Source organism: Zootoca vivipara, chromosome 2, assembly GCF_965207765.1.
Source record: "Zootoca vivipara chromosome 2, rZooViv2.hap1.1, whole genome shotgun sequence".
In the NCBI taxonomy this organism is placed as follows: domain Eukaryota; kingdom Metazoa; phylum Chordata; class Lepidosauria; order Squamata; family Lacertidae; genus Zootoca; species Zootoca vivipara.
In genome coordinates this window covers 75,646,557-75,670,086 of record NC_142584.1, presented here as the reverse complement: position 1 = coordinate 75,670,086, position 23,530 = coordinate 75,646,557, and the positions used below count along the sequence as shown (strand labels likewise).

Sequence of the window (23,530 nt, the reverse complement as noted above, 5' to 3'; positions counted from 1 at the left end):
AGAGGAGTCAAAGATTGTACTGCATCTGGAAGAAGGATTGATGGGGACGGAGCGATAAGGGGAGTGAGTTTTTATTTTATTTTTTTTCTTCATATTGTTGCCTCGTACCTTCCCGGACGCGATGTCCTGGCTTGTTTGGAGTGAAAGAGAAGCAAAAGACTGTGTGAGTTGAACCTTATAACTGTTGTTACTGAGCATATTTTTTTAAAGATGTGGAGTTGCCGATGAGAAAAGCCCCCCCCTAGTCGGACGGAAGGAGTTCTGAATGCGTTCGGAGGATTTATGAGCTGTGACGCACTTTAAATTGGAGCAGCGACCTGAAGCTAAGTTCAGCTATAGGGCAAGGAGATCCATTAATTTACCAAGAGTCTATGGTTTGATGTTTGGGTCTCCTGCCTGGAAAAGCTGTAAATTCTATAATGATCGTAAATTTTCATGGCCATGAGAGGAAAGCGAAAGTGATTTGAGCTTTTTAAGATGGCGCTACTTCGAATTGCTTCAACGCAACAGGAGCTCCATTAAGAAGATTTATGGGGAGGCTGGACTGATTAACTCACACAGGAGAAAGAACATCTGTGAGACTTTGTTTGATATTTATATCAGCAGCTGGGAAACAATCGTGAAAGTGGAAAACATCTATGTGACTGTAAGGGGAAGATCTGGATTATTATGAACTTGAAGGACGATTTGAACTTTAGAAAAAAGACGGCAGTGGACAGTTGCGAGGAATTCCCAATTTCTTGAAGCATGGGAACCCAAATAAAAAATTCTTTAGATGATTTGGCATAACATTCGGTCTGATTGATATATATATGTGTATAATTTGAAATATTGAATGTGATATAATTGGTTTTAATTGGAAAATTAATAAAAATATTTTTAAAAAAAAAAAAATAACTTATATGCAGAATTCATCATGTGAAAGGCTGGACTAGATGAATCCCAAGCCGGAATTAAGATTGCTGGAAGAATTATCAACAACCTCAGATATGCAGATGACACAACCTTGATGGCAGAAAGTGAGGAGGAATTAAAGAACCTTTTAATGAGGGTGAAAGAGGAGAGTGCAAAATATGGTCTGAAGCTCAACATCAAAAAAACCAAGATCATGGCCACTGGTCCCATCACCTCCTGGCAAATAGAAGGGGAAGAAATGGAGGCAGTGAGAGATTTTACTTTCTTGGGCTCCTTGATCACTGCAGATGGTGACAGCAGTCACGAAATTAAAAGATGCCTGCTTCTTGGGAGAAAAGCAATGACAAACCTAGACAGCATCTTAAAAAGCAGAGACATCACCTTGCCGACAAAGGTCCGTATAGTTAAAGCTATGGTTTTCCCAGTAGTGATGTATGGAAGTGAGAGTTGGACCATAAAGAAGGCTGATCGCCGAAGAATTGATGCTTTTGAATTATGGTGCTGGAGGAGACTCTTGAGAGTCCCATGGACTGCAAGAAGATCAAACCTATCCATTCTTAAGGAAATCAGCCCTGAGTGCTCCCTGGAAGGACAGATCGTGAAGCTCAGGCTCCAATACTTTGGCCACCTCATGAGAAGAGAAGAATCCTTGGAAAAGACCCTGATGTTGGGAAAGATTGAGGGCACTAGGAGAAGGGGACGACAGAGGACAAGATGGTTGGACAGTGTTCTCGAAGCTACGAACATGAGTTTGACCAAACTGCGGAAGGCAGTGCAAGACAGGAGTGCCTGGCGTGCTATGGTCCATGGGGTCACGAAGAGTCGGACACGACTAAACGACTAAACAACAACAACAAGCCTCATTGAAGAGCCTCATTGAGTCTAGGCACATAATAAAAAACCTGCTAGATCAGGCCAATAGCTCATTTAGTCCAGCATCACATAATTACTATGACCCCAAGGTCTTGTTCCTGGGAAGTTACCACCAGTTCAAACTCCATGAACATATACAGGCAACTCCCCACTTAAGGGGGGTAACATTCCAGGGCCCCCCACATAAATGAAATGTGCGTAAGTGGGCAACACCCTTAGCTTCTCTTTGCAGAAACTGTTATTTAAATTCCCTGATCCTGATTTATCTTTTGTTGTTGCAAATGTGTTTGATCCAGAGAGCCAGGCTGCAGGCGGTGTTTTTCTTTATATGTTTTAAGATGACAGGATTGCCAGTATAGTAGGTTTGTGCATCAGTGGGGTTCATGTGGAGACTGGTGACTATTTTGTTGCTTTCAGTGGTGAGGGGGACATTGAGGAAAGGGGTGCGTTAACTATCAAGGGTGCTGAGACTGCTTGCTTAGAGACTAGATTTTAAGTAAGAAGACATTAGTGTATGTGATATATGATGCAAGGCTTTGCACCGTGTTTTTTAAGTTTAAATCAATAAGCTGTACCATATTTCGGGTGACACCTAAGAATGTTCAGATGAAGGAACACACAATGTTGATTTCCCCATTCAAAAAGAAAGAGAAATGAACTGTTGTGTTCATCTTTTGGAACAGCTGGTTTTCTGTCAGCATTTGTGGTTTTCATCCTTTGCAATGCTGTTGACACATGGTGTGGGCCAATTTTGTAACGTTATTCCCGCCCGTGGAAAATGATACTATGCACAGAATGTGACATCATTGCTTTCCGTGCCATTTGAGTGTATTTAGGAGTGATGGTGGCTTTTCACAACCCCCAGAGTTGCATCAACAGGATTTGCATCACCAGAAAATATTCCACGTTGCCCAGCATCAAAAATGCGCTTCTCTGATCTTTCCACACTGAGTTGTGTGACTTAGAAATCATTATAGAAAGCCATATGCTAAGAAGCCACTATTTTCTTGAGTTGACGGCTGAAGATCGCCTAGCAAATGTTACAACTGAATTCTGTAAATATGTATGATTAAATTTATTAAATGTATATACTGCCACTCACCTCAAGATCACAGGGCAGTTTGCAACAGAAAAACACAACATAAGCAACATAATAACAAAAAACAAAAAGCACCCTCCTGCAGGACACATTTAAAAAGCCATAGATTGTTCAATCAGCCAAAGGCCTGATTGGAGAGGAATGTTTTTGCCCAGCACCTAAAGGTATGTAATGCAAGTGGCAGGCAAGCCTCTCTGGGTAGAGCATTCCGCAAATGAGGAGCTACTGCAGAAAAGGCCTGTTCTCGTGTTGTCACCCTCCGGACCTCTCATGGAGGGAGTACACAAAGAAGGGCCTCAGACGGTGACTGCAGGCTACAGGCTGGATCATATAGGGAGAGGTGGTCCTTGAGCTATTGCAGTCCTGAGCCATTTAAGGCTTTATAGGTCAAAACCAGCAGTTTGTATTGGGTTCGGAAACTAATTGGCAGCCAGGACAGTTGGGCCAGGATTGGTGTCATATGCTCAAACTGTCTTGCCCTGGTGAATTCTATATTCTGAGTGCCGAATTCTATATTCTGAGTATTAACTTTTGCCAAGAGCAAGGACTATGATCTATGGATGCCCACACATAAGTGCAAGTTGTTACAGGGACGGCCCTAAATATGGCAAGGCTGGGTGGCACAGGGTGCCAGGGTGCAGGGCTGCCAGGGGGGCGCTGCGCCCACCAGACAGCCGCGCTGGGAAACAGGGCGGGGGGGGGGGGGTGCCGGAGGGATCTTCACGCCAGGGCGCCAGATATGCTTAAGACGGCCCTGAGTTGTTATGCAAGGTTACATTTATAATCTTATATTGGAAGTGAGGCTATGACCTGACAAAACACCACCTATGTGATTCCATTCATTTTATCACTGTCTGAAGATACCTTCAAACACACCTAGGAGAACAGTGAATTTTGGGTGAGGGGTATAGGAGAATAGAGGACAGGAGATTCTGGTATAACTTTAATGGATTCCCAGTCTGCACTCTGACTTCATAAATATAAACACCACAGTGGGTCACGGGAATTCTAGCAAACAAATATGTAGATAACACAAGATTGAAGTTAGCACATCCTTATACTTGATGATCCAAAACCTTTTAGCTTCCAAAAGTTTTTGAAATGCAAGAAATTGTTTTGATCAATTGGCCTCCTACTCTAGAAGGGTTTTGTAAAAAAAAAAAAAATTCATAAACTGAGAGAGGCTGCACTGAAATCAAACTTCCAGAGGATAACTATGTTGGTCTTTGAAAAAAGAACAAAAATTATTGTGGCACCATATAAAGACTTAACAACTTGACTGTGGTTAAGCTTTCATGGAATTCCATCCACTTCATTGTGCTATAATAAACTTGTTAGTCTTTAAGGCGCTATGAGACTGTTTTCTTTCATCATAAGAAAATTAAATGTTCTTTCAAAATATAAACATACGTTTTTGTTTGAATGTAGGAAGGTGAGTTACCTGGTTCAGCAAAAAACTAATGTCTCTTATTTGAGGCAGTGACCTAACACATGCACTCACAAATTTTCTGTGTTTGTTGTGTTACTATGGCCCTATGACAGAACACCAACATAGTTTCAGTTTGAAACTGATACATACCTTGATGAGGCCAAACATTCTCTTCCACCAGTCCAGACTGAAAACAATTCTGAGAGAGTATGTATGTATGTATTGTTACTGCCTTCATACTCTGCAATCCATCTGCTTAAATCTGCACAGAATCACCTTATGTCCTCTGCGCATCCACTTACTGCTACATTTTTCAAAATACTATGGAGAATTTTTCGTTGTGTGGTAGCAGAAGCCCTCTTTGGGTGCTAGTGAGAAGAGCAGAGTTGTGGGGCTGAGCAGTTTAGCCCCTCTCTGTTGGGGCTGCATGACTCTTCCTGGCCCCTAGCATGACTAAAAGTACACTTCTGCACTGGGGAGCACTGCCACTCTGTGGAGGCTCCAGGTGCAATTGAGGTTCAGGATACAGCCTTGACCACCACAGTAGATTATTTATGCTGATCACTGGACAGGGGCTATTCAGTCGTGTTGGGTCTGCTAGACATCTCAGCAGCTTTCAGTACCATTGATACTGGAATCCTTCTGGACAGCTAAGTTGTACTGAGGTTGGATGGCACTGTTTTATGCTGGTTTGGGGCCTCCCCAGAGGGCAGGTTCCACAAGGCGGCAGTCCTTGGCTTTTGGACTATGGAATCCAGAAAAGTTCCATCTTGTCCTCCATGCTCTTCAGCATCTACATTAAACTGCTGGGAGGTGTCATCCATGTGTTTGATGTGTGCATGTTCATGTGGATGACACCAAGCTCTGTTTTTCTTTTCTACTAGATTTCAGTGAGGGAGTGAAGACCCTGAACTGGTGTGTGTAGACTGTGATGAGCTGGATGTGGGCTAAGAACATGCATAGGCAAACTCAGCACTCCAGATGTTTTGAGGCTACAACTCCCATCATCCCTGATTATTGGTCCTGTTAGCTAGGGATGATGGGAGTTGTCGTCCCAAAACATCTGGAAGGCAGAGTTTGCCTATGCCTGGTTAGAAACTAAGACTTAATCCATACTGGACAGGTGCAGGAAAGTCCACATGAGGATAGGTGGGATGGGGTAGCACTCCCTATGGGGTAGCATCCACTATTCTGGATGGGGTAGCACTCCCTCTGGAAGACACATGGTTTGAGCCTCCTCATCTCCTTACGTCTGGATTCTCAGACGGCAGCTGTGCCCTGGAGCACTTTTGCACAGCTTTGGCTAGTGTACCAACTGTGGTCTTTCCTGGAGAAGGCAGATTCATCCACTTCCACACGTTTTGGACACATTCAGGTTGGACTATAATCTGCATGACACTACTATGGAAGAGTGCTGGAAAAACTGCAAGTGATGCTTAATGCTGCCATCAGGGGGTTATTGAGGATCAGTTCCTTGGGGCCTGTCAAGCTGCATTGGGTCCAAACAGGGGAGGCGTGTCCTATTTTGTCGCTTGGGGTCAAACAGGAAGTGCTGCCCCACTCTGTTCTGCCGCCTGCTCCGCTGCTGGCAATGACACTGATTTCTGGCGAGATCTCGCTGAAATTTTGTGAGATCTCTCAAGCTGCATGAGATCTTGTGTGATTCGGATGAGATATCCCTGGAAATCAGCATCTAAAGTTGTGGCACTTCGGTCTATTGCCTCATGCCGTAGAATGGCATTGAATGGCTCCCAGTACGAGAAATATGTGGGCACTGTTTTATGATGCTGTAGATAAAGTTATGATTACTGAACAGCTTGAGCTAGATAACAGTGGTGAGTTACTTGTACTGTACCACTTTCCCTTCCACTGCTGTTAGAAAAATACTTCTCAGCTAGCAGGGTTGCTAGTATTTGACGCAGCCCACATTACGGTAGCACTTTGTCAACTGACAGATGTCAAGATTAGCAATCTACAGTTATTAGCGGCTTGTTGACCCTTCATATTTACTGTTCCATGCCACTTTTCAGCAAATGCCTGGTTTGGCTTTGTTGCAAATTCTTCCCATAGTTCACAGTGCAAAACAAACATCTTAGCACTTTCCTTAATGAACTATACACTTCCTACAAAAACAAGTAACCAACATTCTAAACAGAAAGCCGGGATTTAAAAAATGGCTTGCACATGTTTTCCATTTATAAAGAAAACAAATGATTTGTTTTTTATCTTAACCTTGATAAGCAGTTGATTGCATTGTTCAGGAGAAAAGCATGACACCAACATTGCTGTCCTTTGTTGGTTTCTATGGTGAAACTTGAAGAAAAATGTATTGCGGAATGAACTTGCATACATAAGCTGTTTTCTGCAGAAGGGTTTATTGCAGGGATGAGGAACCTGTGCCACTTCAGATGATGTTGGACTACAACTCCCATCATCTCTGACCGTTGGCCATGCTGGCTGGGACTGACACCTGGAGGCTATAGTTTCCACACCTCTGATTTGCTGCATTCCGTTTATATACTACATGCATACAAATAGGAGGGTTGCCATTTGTTGTCGCTACTGGTGTTTCTTCATGAAACTTGGATGTGATTCCTCCTCCTCCCATACACATACTAGAGCTCTGGGGTGATTGACAAACAGGAGAAAAGAAGTGTGTGCTGTGGTGGGGATAACCGTAGTGAAAATCTCCTCCCTTGGCTTTTCCTTCCACTCTCCGCTTTGGTGCCTGGTACAATCTCTTGATGCTGCCAGGTGAATCCTGCTCAGAATCTGCACTTTTGTCCTTATGGATGAGAGTGTATGGGCAGCCATGCCAGGAACAGGACTAGCAGTAGGCAAGCTTGATCCAGATTGGGATCCAAAGTCAGTAAGTACTGATATCAAGCCAGGCTTTTCATGCCAGAATCTAGATCGTAGGACCAGACAGTGTCTGAATGGCTTATAAAATAGGTAGAGTGATATCTGAAGTCCAAATTCCTGACTATGGGTGAATGGACAGACCATGGGTTAAAATAGTAACCTATAGACAGAAAAGAAGCTGAAGGCAGGGCAGGGCACCAATGAGAACTGGAAAAATGTGGTGGGGGTCCAAACAGAAACTGGTAGCAGGATAGGAGTTGGGATGGTGATAACAAGGACAGGAAACAATAAAAGGCCACCCCTGCAAGAAACTTGCAGAAACAGTTATCCTATTTACTAATCTTAGTTATACAAGGAAGGACCAACTTGTGGCCCTTTCTATCTGTGCTGGATACCAGATATAGATATATAACTTTATGAGGTAGTGAGGCTGCTTTATCTGAAGTTGAATCTTAGGTTTGGCATTGAGTTGAACTTCAACAAGCTCTGGTGTGAGACCACGCCTTCTCCCTGTCCAACCCCATATACTTGGCTATGTTATATAATTACAGTACAAGCCTACCACCAATATGTCGTCATCCTGGGAACCAATTTACCATAGATTATATATACATTTTCAGTTTAGTCTGCTTTAATTAGGTGAACATAAATCGCAACCATTTGTGTTTAAAAATAAGCTCTCTACCATGAGCAATGACTTCCCCACAACTAATTAGAATGCATATTCTGGGTGAAGGTTAATATGCATCTGTTCCACATTACACAAACATACTAAAGGTCACAAGAAGTATTAATGTATTGCTGTGGGGGTATTGCCTAATTTCTGTGTGTACTGCAGAACAGCATACCATGCTGATGGAATATTGTGTTACTACCTCTCATCACTAACCAACCAAATCAGTTTTCACCTGTGTGAGTTTGGCTCTACCTCTTCTCTGGCCTGGTTTGCATGTAATGCTAAGCTATGGTTTGTTTAATAAACCATGGATTGTCCCATAGAAATAATTTAAAACAAGCCATGACTTATTTATCCAGAGCTTGGTCGGTTCTGTTCCTAGCTTCATGCTTCTTGCTTTGGCAAGCATGTGACATAGGATGGCCAAACAAACCATGGTTATGGAAAGGGGTTTGGTTCTCACAAAACACCAAGTCATTGTTAAAACAAACAATGGTTCATATGCAAATAACAAACCATAGCTTGAGATCATAGTTTCTTCACAGCATGCTAACCATAGTTAAACTACTGGGATTTAGACAGTCAAATAAACTATGGTTTAAACTATGTAGTTTAAAAAGCCATAGCTTAGCATTATTTGCAGACTAATTCTCTGATAAGCAGGGATTTTAGGGAAAACTTTTTTGGCAAAAGCATTGGAAACTGATGGCATTATAACAGTTGTGTAGAAATATACAAGTAGATAAGGTATTTCCAGGATGCAACATTGGAACACACAAACACTGTGAGATCCACAGCAACATAAGGTTGTCACATAATATATCCTCAAATCCCAACCAGTTTTGAGCAAAATCTGTACCCACACAGTCTCTCTTAGGACTGCTTCATGAAAGATATCCAAAAAGGTAGTTGTGTGTTAACCTGTTGCAGGCAGAAAAAGAAACAACAAAACATCGTATATTAGTCAAGGTGCTACAAAACTCTTCTTTGTAGTCACACAAAGCATTTTTTCTACAGTGTACCAATGTAAGAAAAACTACAGCACACCATTTTGTTGAGATGAGCATAGAGTGAATGTGACAATCACATCAGGTAAGTTAAACAAACACTGGACAGGAGTTTTAAAAACACATATTGTTGGCTTAAGAGGAGAAATGAAAGTAAAAGCTTAGTGATATTAATCAAATATCAAATAAAAACGTTCTAGCTGATGGTAACCCATCCTGTGTCATATGCCTTTAAGAACAAAGGGAAACAGAACATGGCAGCAGTTAATAGGATTATAAACAGCCCAGCCTTCCTGGAAGAATTCAGTTACACCAACACTGCATGAGACAAAGTAATTTTTTTTCCCAGCAAGGGAAATAATTTTTTTTGGGGGGGGGGGAGGAATTGTAATGCATTTTCCGCAATCTCTGGTACCATTCCAGTCCCACAGAAGCCGTGACATATACAGTATGGATAATGCAAAACTAACCCTTTGGGGTTTTTTTTATGTTGCCAGAGCTGGAGAACAAAATTAGTTCTAGATAGATATGCCCAGGGCAAAAGAAAAGACCTAGTGACTGAACTAGACTGTGGAGCAGGCAAACTTTGTATTTAAACAGAAGAGTCAATACTGAGGACTGAAGGTCTGAGAATGCTGCAAGCGAAGCAGGAAGATGGCTGTGGGCCAGATGGAGAGATGAGCTGATGTGGCAGGCTGGAGCTGCATGGAACAGTCTGGCTCAGCTCCATGAGAACTGTTGCACAATTTGGGAGGCCTTCATCAGGCAACGACTGAAATAACAGTTTTGATAGTGATAAAAACTTGCATGGAATTCACATGATCTTCGGTAGGCATTGTTTGCCACAGTTGCTTTCAGATTTGTCAAAATGTAAACTGTGCTGCCTGATATCAGAGCAGTTAATTGTAATGCCTCTAGAGAGGTGTGGGCAAAATGCTACAAAGGGAGTTGGATTCAAGAACCAAAGGTTTGCCGGTACATTACAATTCTTTGTTTTGTTTAATATAATAGGCTTTAAAGATACTGCACATATCATGAGCTAGTGCAAACATGACATATTTTAACCAATGTGTAACTTGAACCTAAATATGTTTACTTAGAAGTAAGTAGATTAAATGGAACTATTTGCTATGGGAGTTTGCATAGGACTGCAGCCCTAGCCTGCAATCCTGAACCCACTTCCTTGGGAACAAGCCCCATTGAACATAATGGGACCTATTTCCATGCAAACACAGATACAATTGGGCTGTAAATGTATAGTTCATTAAGCTTAGTGGTTATGAGATAAGTAAATATTTAACAGTGCAGTTATAATTATTTTTTGAGAGAATAGCACTCTCTCTATACAGTGTGTGTACATAATATATATACACATACATATACATACATACACAGTAATACACACACACACACACACACACACACAGAGAGAGAGAGAGAGAGAGAGAGAGAGAGAGAGAGAGAGAGAGGTAATGTTTACAATGTAGCTTGCAATTCTTGCTATAGCTATCCTCAAAATAACCCTATGATATAGATTATTAATGTTTATCAATCTATCCATTTGCATATTTTGGGATCCCTCCCCGTTTTTTCAAAGAGCTCATGTTTATTTCCCAGTTCTAAATATGAAGTTACAGCTGCTGGGAAACCATCCTTTGTTAAATTGATTGATTGCTAATTGTTCGGGATGATTGGTCATTTCCTCAGTGGGAGCTAAGAGCTAGTTGTTTTTGCTAGAGTGAACAATTTACTTGTACAGGTGAACTTTGAGGCTACTGTTCTATATGGATAGTCATGGATAGTCAAATGACTATGGATAGTCATGGATAGTCAAATGTTCTATATGGATAGTCATGGATAGTCAAATGACTTTGGGAAGAGAGTGAGCCAAGGTAGGCTTCTATTCTGTTCAGTTGGGATCCAAAGTCACAGTGTCACGGTCAGGTCGGCGGGTGGTTGAAGCCCTGACTGAGGACGTCGGGACCAGAGGCAAGATGGTGATGTAGAAGCAGGAACAGGTGCAGGGCTGAGGGTCCAGCAGCAGGCAGTCACAGGGTCAAGGAGCAAGGCAGAGGTGAAGGTCTGGGAGTCAAGGAGCAAGGCGTTGGCAAGGCAAAGGTCCAAGGGTCGAGGAGCAAGGCATCAGCAGGGCGAACGTCCAAGGGTCGAGGATCAAGGCGTTGGCAAGGCGAGGGTCCAAGGAGCAAGGCGTTGGCAAGGCAAGGGTCCAAGGAGCAAGAGGCCAGAGGCAACCAGGCAGGGATAGTGTTGCTGTGGCAAAGAGCTGAAGGGAAATGCTGATCTTTTATCCCTCCCAGCTCCTGCCACCAGGTGCAGTGAGGTATCAAGTGGCCTCACCTGAGTGACCACTCCTTGCCTCTCCAGCACAAGCTGAGGTCTTCACCTGAGTGGCCACTCCTTGCTTCTCCAGCACAAGCTGAGGCAGGCCCCAGTCCTGCAAAGCACTACAGGCCCCAGAGCCTGACTCCTGCCCATACTCCTGACACACAGAATCTATTCCAGGAGGGTAGGTTACTGTGATTAATATAATAATAATAATAATAATAATAATAATATGTTATTTATACCCCGCCCTCCCCATTCAAAACTGGACTCAGGGCGGCTAACACCAATAAAATTACAACAAAACATAAAAAGCAATTAATTAAAATACAGATTAAAATACAATATTAAAATTAAAAATGCAGCCTCATTTTAAGTAGTCCATAAATCCAAGCCATGAGGGAGGAAAACACAGGGGTCAGACTAAGTCCAGCCCAAAGGCCAGGCAGAACAGCTCTGTCTTGCAGGCCTTGCGGAAAGATGACAAATCCCGCAGGGCCCTGGTCTCCTGTGAAAGAGCGTTCCACCAAGTTGGGGCCAATACTGAAAAGGCCCTAGTAGAGGCCAGTCTAGCCACCTTATGGCTCAGGGTCTCCAGAGTATTGTTGTTTGTGGACCTTAACGTCCTCCGCGGAGCATACCAGGAGAGGCGATCCCATAGGTACGAGGGTCCCAAGCCGCATAGGGCTTTAAAGGTCAAAACCAGCACCTTAAACCTGATCCTGTACTCCACCGGGAGCCAGTGCAGCTGGTAAAGCACTGGATGAATATGATCCCGCGGCCAGGACCCCGTAAGGAGCCTCGCCGCTGCATTCTGCACCTGCTGGAGTTTCTGGGTCAGCTTCAAGGGCAGCCCCGCATAGAGTGAGTTACAATAATCAAGCCTGGAGGTGACTGTCGTATGGATCACTGTGGCCAGATCACGACGAGAGAGGTAAGGGACCAACTGCTTGATACGGCGGAGATGGAAAAATGCCACCTTAGCTGTGGCTGCAACCTGTGCCTCCATGGAGAGAGAGGCGTCAAAGGTTACACCCAGACTCTTGACAGAAGGCGCTGGCACTAATTGAGCCCCTGCAAGAGATGGGGGTTGGCTCCCCCAACCCCATGTCGTCCCGACTCAGCCAGAGGACCTCTGGCTTCGAAGGATTTAGCTTCAACCGGCTCCCACATAGCCATCCAGCCACAGCTTCCAAGCACTTGGTCAGTGTGTCCGGGGCTGAGGCAGGGCAGCCGTCCATCCACAGATAAATCTGGGTGTCATCAGCATATTGATGACAACCCAGCCCAAAACTCCGGACAATCTGGGCAAGGGGGCGCATAAAGATATTAAAAAGCATTGGGCCTTGCGGGACTCCATACACCAAGGAGTGCCGCGGCGACAACTCCCTCCCTAGTGCCATCCTCTGTCCCCGACCTAAGATAAAGGAATGCAGCCATTGTTGGACCATGCCCTGAATCCCCACGTCGGCAAGGTGGTGGTCTAAAAGTTCGTGATTGACCATATCGAAGGCTGCTGACAAATCTAAAAGAATCAGCAGTCCCGACCCACCTCGATCCAGCTGTCTACGGAGATCATCTGTTAAGGCGACCAGAGCCGTCTCGGTCCCATGACCAGTGCGAAAGCCGGACTGAAATGGATCTAGATTAGTCCATTCCCAAGCCGTATCCAGGGCCTAGAAAATAAAAGGCTTTCCTGCATCTCCTTGCAAGCATGTGTTGTCGGAGAACAAAAGAAGGAAGAGCAAGAATTTATTTACTCCATAGCAATAAGAGTTTCCATACCATCTGCAAATTAGTATATTCAATGGGAAGCTTAAGAGTCCTGTCCTTTACTAGGGATAAATAGTATTAGAGAAAGCATAGTGATATTTACTTATGGCACAGGCTCCCAGGCACATTTTGTGCTGTCCCCAACATATTTCATTGCCTTCCACCAACTTCTGAAGTTACATAAGGTACTGTGAGAGCCAAAACATAACCATCCATCAACAATCCTAGATGACATCACTGTAAATCCAGAAACTGTATTGCCTACACTTAACCTAAGAATGAAATGGGATGGCTTGTGACCCTCCAGTTGTTACTGGACTACAGCTTCCATCATCACTCATCATTGACCACGCTGGTTGGGACTGATGGGAACTAGATTCCATCAACATCCAGAGGACCACAAGTTATTCATTCCTGTCTTAGTGAAAATAGAAAATTGTGAAATATCTCATCCCCCTGTGCTTGAATATTAAACATTAATGAAACATTCTACTTGTTGAAGTAGGAATGATTCAATATTATTATCAAATGTGTATATATTTTAGTGAGGATAGTTTACAGTTTACAATTATCAAGCATATCTTTGGAATCTTGGTTTTTATTTCATACCAGCTGGCTAGTATATTCCTGATCTACTCATTATACCCTTTCTTCTCTGCATTTCTTTCCCATTGGTTGGAGAAAAACCTATGAAACACTAATTACTCTAAAATTGTCCAACATTTGACTTTTGTCTATCTCTTAATTAATATCAATCAATTTTTATTGTATATAGCCAAAGCCCTTTACAATGCATTACAGAGAATAAAAGGAAACTGGGGATATTATTTTATCATCTAAAATCATACACGTAACCTGTGGCAGTTTACAACATAAAAAGAAATTTACAACAATATTTTAAAAGACTAAAACTTAGGTAAACCAGCAATTGATAAAATTTAAAAGAATTCCAGCCTAGTAATCCCTAAAATTAATTAAAGATCACAATTTAAGGCTAATAAAAATAACCATTAATAATTCAAAGCCAGCCCACATACTAGATAAAGCATATTTGAAACAAATGGGCTTTCAAAGCCCGTTTAAAAGCCAGGACCACGACTGAAAAGGCATGTCTCTTGCACCCACCAAGCTATCTGGTTTTATTGATGGTCCAATAAATGGGGCCTCTGATAACAAACTTGCAACCTGGCCTGGTTCATATGGATGTAAGTAATCCTTCAAATAACCTGGCTCCAACTACAGCCATGTTGAGTGGCCAGTTAAAGATGCAAAATGTGCCCTACATGCAAAACTGTAGTTCTTCAAGATTTTGGACATGCTTGAGCTCTCTGTTTTTTAATAAGATGTCAGTTTACTGGGGTTAACTAGTTGTTAGATAAGCTATAGAACACAAGGAATATCTGGAAAAGGCATTGCCCAAGCTATGAAGGGGGAAATTGCATAGCTCCGGTCCAAGCATCTGCTTCTAAACAAGTTCAAATTTATTCACCTATTTAGAAAATGTCTTAATCACTCTATATTCAGAAGAATCTCAGGGTTTCTAAGTGTGCAAAGTGGCTACAAGGGAAAGGGACCACATGGTGTGGCAGTGGTACTTTTGACCATGATTCATTCTCCCAGGGAGGTTCATCTGGAGCCTACTTGGATATCATTTTGGCACCAGGTGAAGACATTTACATTTCCTCAGGCTTTTTCATTCCCTGCACATTCTCTCCCCCCCCCCCCGCCCTTGAAAAAAGTTCCCCACCCCTGCTCTGCAGGAATACCTCTCTAGTTTTGTTCTTGTATTGATTCAGAGGGTGAATATTTTCTTATTCTGCCAGGTGTCTAGCAATTAGAAAAGTATCTGATGATTTAGTGTACATAAATCATTGCTGTCGGTTGCTAGGACACATATTTTATTGTTAGCTTTTGATGTGTTATTAAGTTGCAGTGGTAGTCAACTAAGTTTTACTCAGAGTAGATCTGTTGAAATTAGTGGACCAGTCATGCTCATTAATTTCAGTGGGTCTACTTTGAGTAAAACCTAGTTGATTACTATCCTTGGTGTTGCTTTAATTACGTATTATTGTGGACTGCCATGGCTGCAGTAAAAAGTTGTACAGTACTTGCTAAAAGATCGATTTAAATGTTTTTTTTCTTTTTTAAAAAATACGTGCTATTTAGATATTTCCTCATAAACCTGCATTTAGAAGGTGAAAAATCTCCATAACATTTTATCACACTTTTTAACATTCCATGTGCTTATTCAAATTAATCTGATGTGGATTATTTACCTCCAAAGCTAACAATTAGGATGGATAGGTTAAAGAAAAGGCTAATGCATATTTAACAATGGAATGTGGAGTTCTGAACTGACATCCTTGATTGTGCACCTGCAACCAGACAATAGGCAGACTACAAGTATATGATGGTTACACATTACACATAGAGTAATGAACCTGTGTTAAGCTATTTATGTATGCTTTGCAGTTGCAGTCCAGGAGGAAGAGTGGAATAGTGTATAGTATGTTTCTGGAAAGTTCAGGTTGAAACCCTATTTTCCCCACAGTCTGTTGTATGACACTGAAGAAGTCAGCTTAGCGGCCCATCACTGCCTTCAAACCAGCTCCTTACAAATGTTCTGAACATAGAGGAGAGACATGACATTTTGATGGTAGGCTCTGTGCCCAACCTACATGCATTTGTTTCAATACAACCAGCAACCCTGCAGGGATGTCTAAACTGTAGTTCTCCAGATGCTGAATTACAACTCCCATCAGCATGACCAATGGTTAGGGATGATGGGAGCTGGCAGTCTAGCCAACATGTTCATGAGATCTGAAAGAGCCCTCCTGTATTTCTGCAAGGGCATTGGACATATAGGGGGATAACGGGAGATGTCAAGAGAGCTCTATAGCCATAGCCTCTTCTACATGACTGGGAACACTTTGTACTCAGAGCTCCTTCTGGCCGATCACACTTATCCTCTTTAGTCTAGGTGAGAATCAGCAGAATCTTGCTACTGAATTGAGTTCGCAGGAGGACAAACGCAGCATGGGGCCACTTTGCTGATTAAAAACTCAGCTGGTGCGCTAAGTAGTAGTTCTGCATCTATACCCACTTCAGCTCTTTGCCAGTTTTGGTTACGCTGCTCTCTTACATCTTCCATTTTTTAGCAGATATAAAACTAAGGGGGAGACATAATGCAGAGGTAGGGAGCGGTACGTTCCCTGAATTCAACTAGAAAAGAAGAGCGATAGCAAGCTCCGCTCTCTTATGCTCCTTGGGATGCTCCGAAGGAGGAATCCTTGCAAACAAGGGACATCTGGAGAGCTTAATCCTAGTCTAGACAAGACCGGGGAGATGCCACGGATCCAACTCCGGGGGCTGGGGAGAGCACCGTGTATCCGCTGTGCTTATCCCGGCCTGGGAAGCCGCCCCCGCCCCCCCCCCGCCTCACAAGGGCATTTGCGATGCCCATTTGAAAGCACGCGTTTCAAATGGCGGCGGCGAGACAGGCGGACAATCCTAGGGAGGAGGAAAAGGGGCTGGGCCGGGAGAGAGGCTGCTCCAGCCATCGAGGACTCGGCACTCCAGGCGCGAGGACTCGAGCTCCGAGAGCTTGGATGGCTTTGGAATAAATGTCTCGGTGTTAGTAAGGCGGCCATTTTAGATGGGGAGCGGAGTGGGCGGCTGGGAGTGAGGGAAGAGCAGTCGGAGCTGGAGGAGGCGGCGGCGGCGGAGGCGGCGGCGAAGGCACCCGAGAGAGGCGGACAGGTACCGGACTGGTTTCGCGGCTGGGAGGGCGGGAGTGTCGCAGCCGGAGCCCCGGGAAAGAGCTGAGGTTGTCCAAAGAGATGCGGAAGGCGCCGTCTTGTCGAGGCGCGTGTGTGTGTGTGAGAGAGAGTGAGAGAGAGAGAGAGAGAGAGAGAGAGAGAGAGAGAGAGAGAGAGAGAGTAGTATAGCGGGGGGCTAGGAAAGCCCGGAGACACTGGGAAGGGGGCGGCCGCGAAGGAGCTGCTCCAGCAGCCTCCGTTGTGCTCGGCGTCTGGATCCCTGTGCGGACGGAGCCGCCCAGGTTGGACGGCTGTGTCCGCCCGCGAGTCCCGCCTGTCCCGAGACTGAGACGGGGATGCTGCGCGCTCGCTCGGGTTCGGCGCTGGGCTGCTTCTCCCCATTCCCCGCTGCTCGCATAGGCGTCGCTTTTCTCCGGCAGTTTAGACGGGGCGCTCAGTTTGCAGCTGCTAAAACTGCCTCCGTAGTCAGCTTTTGACGCTACCCGACTGTCGGGCCCTACCCACTTTTAGTTTGTTTGTTTCTCGCTTGCTTTCTCCTTCCTCATTTTTTTTTTTTTGAAAAATTTGGTTCGGGTGAGGAAAGCGTGCTGTCCTGCCCCTTCAGGGAACGGGTGTGGGGTATGAGGCAAGCAGCGCAGGCTTCTCTTTTGCTGGCGTCCAATAATGTGATGCAGCAGCGGCTCCTTCGCGACGTTGACAAGGGTAGGAATGGATGCTGCTGCCGTCGCTGCGCAAGTCAGCGAGTCGGTGCTTTTCTTTTGCCGGGTTGATGCTTTCAGGCTGGGTCTTCGGGCTCCTGTTGTGACTAAAACGCCTGCTGATTCAAAAGTAGCCAGCGCTTCGTCTTTTTCTGCCATGAGTTGAAGTTTGTGTCGATTTGGGCAGTGGGTTAGTTATCCGGAGCCGGTGTGGTTTGAAATGCGTTTGCCTGCCTCCGTCGTAGCTGCAGCATCCTCTGGAGTCTGGACGGAGCCTTTTGCGTCCTGGATAGTCTCTGAATTGCATTGGAAATAATTTGAAACGCGCGATTAGAAACTTTCAGAAATGAGGTCATCGCTAGGGAGTGAGGAGAGGTTGCGGAATGGGGATTCCCATATTTTCCCCGTGTGTGATCTAGATGTGTTCTTGGTTGCTTTAAGAAAGGTGGAAAAGAGGAGGCTATATCACAGCTTACTTGCTTAAGTCTGTGCGGGTAAGTGAAGGTGAAGACATAAACACCTGGGGAGAACTTCTTTCATCAGTCTTCTGGCTATCTTTGTAGAGGTAGGAGACAAGGAGTCTTTATGCGAGCCTACTTAGATTTTCTTTGTCATGAACTGGCATTGATTTGTGTATCTCACATAGTTAAGTAATGCAAATCAAGTCAGTGATAAGCAGGGTTGTCTTGAGTTCCTTTTGTTGGCGGTGGTTGTTTTGGCTTGGAGTGGGAAAGTACATGATTTCTATTTCTGTAGTCTATTACAGACTATTTCTAATGAGTATTGGCTGAGTCATCAATGTTTACTTGAAAGTGGCTTTACTTTCCAAGTAAGTGTCCATAGGATTGTAACCTACAGTACTTGGGAAATAGCGTAGACTTGGGAAATTTCCAGTTTTAAAACACACAAATGGTGCAATCCTAGGTAAGCAAATATTTTTGAATGTGTTGCATCTATTTTAAGAGAGAACATAGCTTTTCAGAAGATACCTTATCAAATGTTTTGCGTATTTGTTTGTTTATTTTGTACATAGCTAAATGCCAAAATAGAATTCTTGGCAGTTTACAAGCATATAAAGTGCCAAGTCTAATCTCTGGAATCACTGATCAGAGTATCTTAGATAGAAGGGCTTAAAAAAATCTCTTCTAGAAACCTTGGTAGATGTGATGCCAAAGTAGATAGTCCTAGGCTAGGCCATTGGTTTGCCTGCCTGAAGTTGATACATGCTGTAGTGTCCTTAACTGTGTAGCACATTCCAACGTTGCATGAATTAGCCTGCAATCCTATTTCCACTTACCTGGGGATAGGCTTCATTGAATTCAGTAGGACTTCTAAGTAGACAAAGTTAGGATTAATTACACTGTTAATCATGTATTCTTCTGTTTTGAAATTGAGTGTGGAATCTGTGATCCTCCACAGGTTCTAGTTACAGGTAGGTAGCCGTGTTGGTCTGCTGTAGTCGAAACAAAATAAAAAAAATCCTTCCAGTAGCACCTTGGAGACCAACTAAGTTTTTCATTGGTATGAGCTTTCATGTGCATGCACACTTCTTTAGATACACTGAAACAGAAGTCACCAGACCCTTATATATAGTGAGAGGGTAGGAAGGGGTACTACTCAGAAGGGAATGGGTCACCCATTCCCACCACCCTTCTGAGTAATACCCCTCCCCACCCTCTCACTATATATAAGGGTCTGGTGACTTCTGTTTTGGTGTACCTCCAGAGGTTGTTTGACGCAGCTCCTATCAACCTAGCCAGCATGGTCCTGGGGGGGTCGCCGTCTCCCCAAGTGCGTTTTTCCAACAGGCCAATGGTCAGGGATGGTTGGAGTTGTAATCCAGCAGCATCTGGAGGGCCATAGGTTAGTCATCCTGGTCCAAAATTAAGATTTAACTTATAGTTAAGATTTTAATTTCAAGTGGTGTTGGTTATGCTTCTTGAATAATTTATTTTTTGTACATTGCTATTTTGTTTGGAAAGCTGCTGCTATACAGATGTAAAATGTTTCAGTAACTGGCATGTGATGTTGCTAGATGATTTGTATACCATGCCGAAATTATTTTACTGGAACTATGCAATAAAACCACTTTATATTATTCCAAAACCTTCTTAAGCATGAGAAGTTATATGCTGTAGTATGATGAATACCTTTTCAGAGTTGAGAATTGGTTAATAACCTCTTTTGACAGTAGCTGATATTTTCATTACAGAATATTGTTGCTGCCAACCTAACATTGGAGGTTTATTGCAAAAGTTATCTTTGAAGTTTTTGATTATAATGCAAATATATCTCACTGCTCCTTTGAGAAGTGCAATAACAAATGGATCCCTAAGTTTGTTTGCAGCTATAAGTGACGCTGTGTCCTGCTGCTGTACTTTTGGAGCAGCGTTTTTTTGGATTTTTTAAGGCAAAGCCTTGACTGTTCCTTAGATGGAGCAGGAAATATAAATATGATCAAAATCAAATCAAATAAGTCTGGCTTTAACTTGTGAAAAGTTGTGGATAATTGGCATTTCAGTCACTGTATATTCCATTTTAGGTTACTCTATAGAGTCACTTTGTTAGATGCTGCTGCTGCTGTGTGTTAGGCTTTTCAGTGCTGCATGAATTATTTTAAGTGTATGACAGTATTGTTGCTTAGTGTGCAACTTGGTGTTCCAGTGCAGTTGTGGTATAACCAAAATTGCTTGAGATCTGGCAAATCCTAATAAAATTATATCAATAAGTAATGTGTTCTATTCATTGCACATAGTATCACTTTAGAACACTTGGGACATCTTGTATATTTTTAGATTGTGAACTGAGTGAGGTTGGTTCACTGAGTTACCAGATGGGTGTGGTACTAACAGTAATTAAATCTGGTTTAGGGTTTTAGACCCAAGGGCTTCAGTGTGGCATTTTACTTTGTAATTTTTCAAAGGGAAGAGAGTGAGCTAAAATCTTGAAATCAGTCTTGACTTTGCTTAGCTGAATAGTAGTGGTGAAGGGGGAACTAAACAGAAGAAGGGAGAGGGAGAATTGCATCTTTTTGTTTCTTAATGTTAAGTGGCTTGGGAAGGGCAAGGAGATTGTTCTCTTTACATGCTTAAACTAATTTCGTAACGAGGTATAGTATAGATATGGTATCAAAGCCTTTATCTTAAGGTGTACTTTCTACTGTTGGCTTAACCACAGCATACCGTAAATCATAGAGCTTTTTGCTAAAACACAGAAACATTTTTTTGGTGGCTAGAAGATGTATCTATCCTAGGTAATTGTGGATACAAGTAAGTGGACTCACATTTGTGCCAGCAATCCTAAATACTGCATTTGATTTCTCAGCTGCTGCAATAGCTTTGGTTTTTACCACCATGAAAACATGACAGTGGCATATTTATGGAGCAGTACTGAGGAATATCCCTTCCCCCAAATATACTTAGTAGCTCATGAGAAATCTGTTACATACTGTATTCTGTGTGATTTGATACTATTTCAATTTCTAGTGGTTATACAATGAGTATTTGGGAGGGTACAAAGTTTCCCCAAAGCCATATTCTTAGGAAACACTGTTGGGAAACTTGCTGTAGGTGAGGAAGAGGATGCTCAACTCATGAACTGGAGAAACTTTGCTCTTTCCTTTACTTCTGTCTTTCATACTGATGTCTTGCAGTAGAATAAGTTATAGTTTCCTCTCCCCACCCAACCAAACTATATATGGGTCCCACCAGTTGTGGTGAATGACAGCTCCCTTGTTACTGAAATCCTAGGAGAAACACAAAGTTTATTGTGCATCTTTAGTTGCATTTAATTTGGAGGATCACAAGTGGTGTCACACTCATCAATATTTGGAAGCACTTGTGGCTCTGTAGAAGTGAATTTTAGCTATGGTATGCCTGAATCAGACAAGAAACACGGGTTTGTTTTTTTTACATGCATGTTTATTTCCAAAGATCATACAAACAAATGGGTCCTGAAATAGGACTTAATCTTGGAAAATATAAAGAGCAGAGTTGAATGAAGATGCAGAGTTGAGTCTTCCTTCTCAACCTTCACAAATTTACAGTGTTAGCTGTAGTTCATATATACGGTATATGTAGCCAAAGGGTTATAAAAAGAAAGCCAGCTGATGTTGCAGTCTAAGCAGTGGCCATATAGTGGAAAGATTCTCCTTTGGCATCTTCAGTAGTGCTATTTTTACCTATTCCAATAGATCTGTCCTTGTGATTTTGAGCTAAAGGACAGTAACTGAAACTAAGTTTTATTTGCATTGCAACCAGAAAAAAACAGAGGAGGAAAAGAATATGGCTACTAAATACCTTTTCATATCTGTAAACGTTGCATAGGGCGATGTAAAGTGATAAATGATTTTTATTTTGTTGTGTTGCTGACATAATTTATGTGTTTCCTTTTTACCTGTTAACCATGTTGATTAGTAATAACTTTCTTGAAATCTGTTTTGTTTTAACAGCATTGTACTGCAACACTAAAAGAATCCTTGTCCAAGCTATAACACTTGTATACTCTGGATTATGATTAATATACAAGATACTTTGCATACATTATCTCAGAAATTTTACAAGAGAGATGGTGGGCTACCAAGGCCACCCTAGGGCTATCGTGACTGAGGTGAACTTTAGGTGGAGCGGGTGGCCTTCCTGGCTTACACTCCCAGCTAGTTTACAATCTCAGTATAATATGGCGGTGAATGAATTTAGGCAGACATGCAGGGAGGTGTACATTGGTTGCTCTGTTGGATGAAAATATTGAATTAATTAGAGACTTTTGAAGTATGACTTGATTTTGGAATGTGTTTGCGATGCATTTATTTCTGGATTGACTTGTCTTAAATCTTGTCTCTTGCCGCTTTAATACTAGCTAGCTTCTTTTTTTGCCAGCTAGTTCCTTGTATATGTCATTAGTTTAATTCCTTTTCTTTTTCTTAGTTGTGCAGTGTGGTTATCTAATATCCCTGTGTAATTCATTTCCTTGTAGATGCAATCAACAATGGGACCTACCTTGGTGCCTTCCAAGAGTGTCTTGTAATTTATATTTGCTAATTAGAAGTTGACCTTCTAGCAGTACCTTAGAATGTGTGCAGTGCACATTAGTGTTCATACATGTGTGTGGTCCCAGTCATTCCACTTGTTAATATGGATGACAGCTTACAAGTTGGGTGATTATATTTATGGATGGCAGCAATTCATGTGATTTGCAGCTGTTAGAAAAAATGCTGCATTCATCATACAGATTTTAGCAGTTTGATTTCCTGTTTCACTTGTTACTTTTATCCCTAGGACTTGTGTCAAAGATGAGATGTGTTGTTGGAGAAATCTGTTGTGTGAGTTAGCACAAACTTTGTGGAATAAGAAGGAACACTTTTATTTGCTGGCACTGCTTGGGATATTACGAACTGGTTCATTTATGAACTGGTTCATTTATTATGGAAAACTGTTCAGTTTAGCTTTCGGTAGGTACTGAAAGATTATTTTGATTTCATACTAGCTTTAGGCATGTTCACTTTATCCAGTGGGTTTTACTAGAGTGTGGTATCTTTTGATGTTTAAAGAGAACAGCTGCATGGATCTTCTGTGTAGGATGCCCTGTGATCACGTGCTCATATAGTATATGCTGTACATAGCTCCAAACATTTCATTGTCTAGAGTGCTGTTGCAGGAATGAGTAGTTTAGTTGAGTCAAGTGCTACAGAATGTCTTCTAAAAACACCTAACTGATTTCTGGACTGGACTTGGCTCAAGTGCATTTGGGACCCATAGCAGATCCCATATCTTATGGTTTACACTAAATAGAAGGAATAACTTTAAAAACAGAATGAACATACCAGCATTATCTTTAGATCTTTCCTGTATTTTATTTTAATCTGTGTTGAACCATTTATTTGTTTGAATTAGACACACCTGTTTTGTAGTCTCTTTCTAGAAGCTTTAATGGTCTGAAACAATTCTTTAGCTTCAAAGATAAATGAGCACATTTGCACACTATGCTGTCTCCCATATGTTCATATAGGCTTTTGCCATATGACTGGGGTAGCCAGAAAACTACAAAGTATAAGCATATGCTGAATGTTTTTTGCTCA

General features: G+C 42.5%; 1 protein-coding gene across 28 annotated transcripts in view; it reads left to right on the top strand.

The window, feature by feature from the left end:
- Positions 1-23,530, top strand: part of RAF1 (Raf-1 proto-oncogene, serine/threonine kinase) — a 75,853-nt gene that overhangs the window by 11,370 nt on the left and 40,953 nt on the right. For 16 of the 28 annotated variants that reach the window (XM_088663240.1, XM_088663234.1, XM_088663232.1 and 13 more), the window contains exon 1: positions 16,642-16,736. The exons of 7 other annotated variants lie outside the window; for them this stretch is intronic. Coding sequence is in view for 3 of the 21 variants with exons in the window: in XM_088663224.1 (XP_088519350.1) it covers positions 17,377-17,458 (82 nt within the window). In the remaining 18 variants the exon portion in view is untranslated. Of the gene's footprint in view, positions 1-16,641; positions 16,737-16,920; positions 18,379-23,530 lie in introns of those variants that run through there. 5 more of the 28 variants (XM_088663238.1, XM_088663224.1, XM_088663227.1 and 2 more) reach the window with 5 other exon arrangements.